The sequence below is a fragment of the Sinocyclocheilus grahami genome, unplaced genomic scaffold (genome assembly GCF_001515645.1).
Source record: "Sinocyclocheilus grahami isolate Dianchi unplaced genomic scaffold, SAMN03320097.WGS_v1.1 scaffold754.1, whole genome shotgun sequence".
Taxonomy (NCBI): Eukaryota; Metazoa; Chordata; class Actinopteri; order Cypriniformes; family Cyprinidae; genus Sinocyclocheilus; species Sinocyclocheilus grahami.
In genome coordinates, this window is record NW_015505933.1 from 279,066 (window position 1) to 286,003 (window position 6,938).

At 36.6% G+C, this 6,938-nt stretch overlaps 1 protein-coding gene across 3 annotated transcripts in view; it reads right to left on the reverse strand.

Moving 5' to 3' along the window:
- Positions 1–5,284, reverse strand: part of aqp4 (aquaporin 4) — a 9,998-nt gene extending 4,714 nt beyond the window's left edge. The window contains exons 1-3 of one of the 3 annotated variants that reach the window (XM_016245383.1): positions 4,063–4,514; positions 1,815–2,235; positions 1,198–1,362 (exon numbers count right to left, since the gene is read on the reverse strand). In XM_016245383.1, coding sequence (XP_016100869.1) covers positions 1,198–1,362; positions 1,815–2,235; positions 4,063–4,118 — 642 coding nt within the window. In that variant the 5' untranslated portion in view covers positions 4,119–4,514. Of the gene's footprint in view, positions 1–1,197; positions 1,363–1,814; positions 2,236–4,062; positions 4,515–5,138 lie in introns of those variants that run through there. The other 2 variants (XM_016245384.1, XM_016245385.1) reach the window with 2 other exon arrangements.
- Positions 5,285–6,938: the final 1,654 nt, after the last annotated feature.

Consider the following 6,938-nt stretch of genomic DNA (forward strand, 5'->3'; position numbering starts at 1 on the left):
TTGCCACTGATGATTCAAACACGAGTTTTGAGCAGTGTAGAGTAGCGCTTGTAGTTTGTCATTTATCCGATCACAAATGCAGACATGGTTTTATGTTTATGCGGTGCGATGCAACGCAACACGTAAAAAGACAGTATAAGTCATTATAATCAGTAATTATGTCCCCACTGGATGCAACAAATACCTAGTTTGTAATGGGTTTGAATGTTTTTGTCTCGTCGCTCCGGCTGGACACAGCATCAACAGTATGGTGAGGGGTGTAACATTTCCGTCACACGTTTGAGGTATTCGGCCAATCACAACGCACTGGATAGCTGGCCAATCACAGCACACCTCGCTTTTCAGACCGATGAGCTTTGTAAAAATCGACGCGTTTCAAAAAGGCGGGGCATAGAGGAGAAACAATAATGTACAGTATGTGGAAAATAATGTTTTTTTTTTTTACTTTAAACCGCATAAACACATTTCACTACACCAAATACACCAAATAATGTTCTTTTTAGCAGCATCATATTACCCCTTTAAATAATGTGATGTGACTAAAACATTTTTTCCTCTCGCGATAAGTCTTGAACATGCTTTTAGCACCACCCACTGCAGATTTCACATCCAAAATATTGGACAATATACCTGCAAGAAGCAACATTATATTTTTGTAGAAATGTCCATTTTGCCAATCGGAAATGCATAGAAACGACATGAGAGAAAATGAAAAAAGACAGGAAAAATGAGTGAGCTGAGTGACAGCGGATTGCCTTTTTAAATCATAAATCTGCTCTAAAGGGTCTTAAATAGAGTTTGTACCAGTGCCAGGCCTAAATACATGAGGGCACGTAGCGGGCATCCCACTCTCATGCCAACAACCTTAGCAGCACAAATGAGCTTTCATATAAACACCTCATCTGCAGATTCTGCTGGGACTATTGGCATGGAAATAACACCATCACTTGGGATCATAGCTAGGCTACAAATTCTCCAAAGGAGAACTAAGCAGATACACCTCAAGAGGCTAATCTTTATAGGATAAAGATCTTCAAGTACTGCTTAAAAATGTGCTTGACAGTGCAGGATTAAAAATATTATCTCCATATAGTTAAAAAGTGCTCACTAGAAACATGCCTTGGAAAGCAACTGTAATGTATAGCAATGCACTTTTCCACAACTGTTTTCTAATGGTGCAAATCAGAAAATACTCACAGCAAACAGATGGCCGATGCACACCGACAGCCCAATAGCCAGGGCTGCCGAACCTTTGAGATCATTGCGTTTGGGGTCACAGGTGGCAAAGACAGTGAAGACAAGCTCAAAAGTGATTATGAGCTCTATCACAATTGCATGACCAGTGGAGATTTCAGTATTGACCTGCAGGAGGTGATAGTGAGTTATGTGTAGAGTGAATTTCATTGTCTGCTTGTTTTTCAATTATTCTCCTGGAAGCCCACTACCAATTACAATCTTCAGGGGTCTCACTAATGTGACATGCTTAATTTGGGCTATTGAGTGCTTTACTAATGAGTTTAATTATGTGTAAAACTTATAATCAAATGTCTTAAAGGGATAGTCCACCCAAAAATGAAAATTTGGTCATCATTTACTCACCCTCATGTCATTCTGTATGACTTTTTTCTGCTGTGGAACACAAAAGAATATGTTTTGAGGTTTGTCTTATACAATGAAAGTAAATGGGGTCCAAAACAACACTGGACCCTACTGACTTTTGTGTTCCGCAGGAAGAAAAAAATTACAAAAGGTGAGTAATTAATGACTGAATTTTTATTTTGGGGTAAACTATCCCTATAATTAAACATACTCACAGAAGTCACTCCCATTCCTCCTCTCACTGATGCTGGTGTCACTCCGTACAAGATGGCCGCCCCCACCACTGCCCCCAGACACTGTGCCAACAAATAAAACACACCCTTTGCCAGACTCAGCTTCCGTGTAGCAACCATCGCCGCAGTGACGGCCGGGTTAATGTGGGCACCGCTGATGTGCCCAAAACACTGGACGAGGGTTGCGATGGATAAACCAAAGCAGAGAGAGATGAGGACGAGGTCGGCAGGCGGAGGGTTCTCCTGTGTTGCTGCCCAGTTGATGGTGGATCCCAAACTGAGCAGTACAAATATTATCATGGCTAAAAACTCCCCCGAAACCGCTCGCCAGAATTCCTGAGTCCACACACCATTGAAGGCTGCCATGATACTGTTATTGCATGAGCAAGACGACACACACCTCCTTGAAGGAACAAAAATGAGAGCATATATAAGACCATGAGTAAAAATGCTTCCATTTTGCATTTTTTGGCATATTGTTTTCAATACAATATGTCTGCAGTGTTAGTTATATAATTTAATAGATTAACCTATTTGAGCACTTTTAGATTACTTTTGCCCTAATTCATTTATTACATAGATTTAAATAGGATTATTTTGTTCCATACTGGTATAAAAACACAAATATATTCTATTTTTTGTTATCAACATAAACTGGATTAAACATTACATTACGTCAGTGTTTCCAAAAAGGGCTTTGTGAACGGAAAAAAATAAAAGAGAATTAGAGAAAATAAATAAATAATGAATAACTCATTGTGTGAATAATAAGTAATTATGTAATCAACAAAAACAGTCACTTTAATCTGATAATAGGAATTTTAAAATGTAATGTAATCTAATTACAAGTACTTTATTTTTGGAATCTGACATACATTACATAATGCAGAGTATTTATTATGACCCAGCACTGATTAACTGCATAATAATTTCAATAAGATTTTGAATTTCAGAGTCATTATTTGATTTGTCTCTCTTTTGCTTTAATGACAGCAGCATTTGTGTAAAGCATTCACCTCTTAAAAATTAAGAATCAATTTCCATCCTTATCATCACATAATGATGATAAGACACATATAAACCATGATGATTATAAGATTCAGCATAATTTTAAATTATCCAATCAGCTTCTGACCATCCGTACAAAGAGTTGCACGGTCAGTGCCACAAATGTACTTATTTGACTTAAGAACAGTGCAGTATCTGACATAATTTTTCAACATTTCATGTCATCATTTTTCTTTTAAAAGTTTCAAAATCCTAAAACTTTAAGTTTTATTCCCCCTAGGACAAAAGATTATTGCATTTGTTGATAACAAGTGAGTGAGAATACACACAAGAGAGAAAAATACACAGGAAAACTATTTTCAATCATCCATTATTTATTATAAAAGATTGTAATAGTGTTTTTATCTCTATCTGCATAGTTTTAAAGTGTCTCTTCATGCAGTTAATCTGTGCGCTCCTTCCAAGTGGAAATTCATCCAATTAGAGTGGCCTCAGTTTCCTTACAAAGATTCCATAGAGCACAGGCTCGGAAAAATTCCAGAAAGAGTCATAAACAAAGTGAATCTATTATTAACCATACAGCAGCTGTTCAGTATACATCAGAAAAAGGCATATACAAGCAATGTAGATATCATTAGCCACACTAATTAAAGTGACACTATAAACATAATGATGAAAAGAAAGATAAAAATAACTAGTGTTTAAAAGTGTTGAGGAATATAATAAGAATATATTTTATTATGCATTTACAAAAAATTACCATGCAACCATAGTTTCTAACAAATATTTTTTTTTCACAACTTTGTATTACCCACCACTGTCATCAACGGCAATTTAACCATATTGTAGAAGATTCTGAAGCTTTAAGACTTTTTGTCATAGCTTGACCTGCTAAAAAGTAGGCAAACTCCCTGTTAAACAAGCTAACAGACCAAGCAAGGACACCAGCTAAAACCAGCACACCAGTTTAGACTGGTTTAAGATGCAGCTGCAACAAGTCAAATAATAATGCATAAAACATTCTACGACGCAGTTTAATGTGCTCTCTAGATGATGACTGCGTGATTCTAAATGAACGATTATTTCGGGGATCAGGGATGTTGTCTGGCAGGTGCACCCAACTGAACGCATGTGAACATTTAACCCCGTGTGCTGGAAGAACACAGACATCACTTTACAAGCCCAGACAACTTACTATCAGAGCCAAGATCGACAAACTTACCGAAGAAATCCACAACTTCTGTTCGGAACCGAGACCTGCGACAACGCCTTTCTCATCCCCGAACAAGCATCCTCTCAGTGGGAGAAGTCGACCTCAAGACATTTAAAGCACAGGATATCGCTGTAGGCGTGATGACCTAGGCTATTACAGCGCGCCCTCTTATAATGATCAATATGTGTGTGGGTCTGAGTGTTCAGCATCTCCTCCCTCAGATGCACACACGCGTTTCCCCCGTGTTCTGATCAAAACCATTGAGTTCAATGAACACGACAGCATTAACTATCGCCGGTACATGTCTTTGCGTAGTGCTTTTGTTAATATGTCTCTCCCTGAGCGGTGCGTGAGAAACAGGTAGACTAACGCGTTAGCACTTAAAAAAAAGTATGAATTTATTACAACTGTACAAATACTACATCTACAGCAGCAACAGCAGCAATATAAATAAATAACAAACTGTAAGACTTCAAACAGTAATCGATAAATATGATAAAATGGACTGAACTTGTAAGCCCAGCTCATATGACACTTCAAGATGACATTTCACACTCCCTAGGTATATTTGTATCTAATAATCTTTATTTAGCTTTCATCTACAGGGACGTGTGTTTGAACCTTATACCAAACCAGAGAGCTCATAAAAAAAAAAAAATTCCATTATTTATAAACTGGCCAAACGTTTCTATATTCAAATCTATATTCAAATTTCAAGCTTCTAAACCACAGTTTATAAAATTTCTTCACAAATGCAATATTAATTTAAAAGAGATCAGATCAAGCACAGTCTATTAGTCATTTTTATACATTCATATACATTTTTATTCATAAACAATGTCCAAAAAACATTTTTGCGTATGTTTTACAAGAAAATACTATTCCACTCTTTCATGTTTAATTTAATACATATTTTTGCCATTTCTTTGTAATTCAATGTTTTTTTTTTCCAGTGATGAACATATTTTTCAAATCATTTATGATTTAGGTGTTCATAATACAGACTGTACAATTAAACCAACCAGCTAAACACATACGATAGTGACAACTGTAACACAATAATAACGTAGTAATCATGGGAATACCTCTTAAACTCACCTGAATCTGTTCAGGGCTCCACAGCTTGTCATTCCTTCCTCAGACTGACTGGCAGCTCAGTGTGCTTCTCTCTCAGTGTCGTGTTACCGGCTCTTCATGGTCAAATCAGCTGAGAGACCACAGCACTGAGATATGAAGCTGTACAACTGATCTGACAGCACTGAAAAGACCAGAGACACGTCTCATACAACTCACGCCTCATTGTATCACACACCACATAGTTATAGGCCATTAGAGGCCCTATCTATCTATCTATCTATCTATCTATCTATCTATCTATCTATCTATCTATCTATCTATCTGTCTATCTGTCTATCTGTCTGTCTGTCTGTCTGTCTGTCTGTCTGTCTATCTAAGTATTTACGTTACAGCATCATAATAGGTAAAGCGTTTGCCACCTCTGAAATTAAGAATCAATTTCCCTTTCCCTTTATCCTTATCATCACATAATGAATTATACTGGTATACCTATTAGTCATATTTAAAAATTTTAATCTGAAATATTATCAAAGGTCAACAAGCTAAAGAGATGTGATTACATTCTCTGTGATAATCTACTTAACGCTAATTTATAATTTGCATGTAAAATGTCACATGAGCTTTATATCTACGTAAATGAACGAAGGAGTCATTTGGTAAATTTCAAATGTTTTTGAAAGAAGTCTCTTATGCTCACCAAATTAATTTGATCACAATACAATAAAATGTAATTTATTCCTATGCAGGCAAAGCTGAATTTTCAGCAGTCTGAAGTGTCATATGATCCTACAGAAATCATTCTAATATGATGATCTGGTGATCAGAAATCATTCTAATATTATGATTGTTTATCAATGTTGAAAACAGTTGTGTCGATTAATATTTTTGTGGAAACCATGTTTTTTTTCAGGATTCTTTGCTAGAAATAGAAAGTTTAAAAGAGCAGCATTTATTTGAAATAGTCTTTTTGTAACAATACAAATGCCTTCAATGGATCAATTTAATGCATCCTTGCTAAATAAAAGTATGCATTTCTTTGAATTTCATTAATGAAAAGCAGCGCATTGTGTATTATTTCTCATGTTTTCATTGTTTTATCCAGTTCAATTTAATATTAGCACCATTTTAATTGCAAATAAGTCCACTACTGTAGGTTTTGTATGTCAAAATTCTTACATCATTAACAGTATTTACAGTGCAGACAGAAAACCCCATCTCTAAGACATTTTACTTATACTTTGGATAGATGTTAGGAAACATAGACTTTACGTCAGTTTGGTTGGATAGTGTATTTCCTGATGTGCCAATTCAGCACCTTGTCAACACTCACAGATGAGGTCAGCTGCAGGTCACACACTACAGTCTTTCACACCTAAAAATAATCAGTCAATTGTTATAACATAATTCTTTCATTTTCACATGAGTTTTTAAAGGTCCACCCAAATTAGTAAAGCCTATGCAATTAAGCCTATGCAACATCTCAGGCCAGTGTGAATTTGACTCAACCTCTGAGGCATCCGAGAAGTCCAGTCCTGTAGATGATGCAAGGATTTCCTACAATGCATTGCGCGGTACCCAGGCTATGTATTAGACGTGTCCCCTGTGGATGAAAAAAGCTCTTAGATTTGTTTCTTGTGCCTAGAGTCAGTTGTAACCACTTCAGTCACAGTTCAGACACAAAGCACCAGTCCATTTCCAACCACAACACCTCAGAGTGCTGTAACCTCACAGAGCCACAGTCTGGAGAGTGTGTAAAGTGAAGAATACCTCCCACCTGAGTCTTTCTGCTAAGTCCTCAACACATGAAT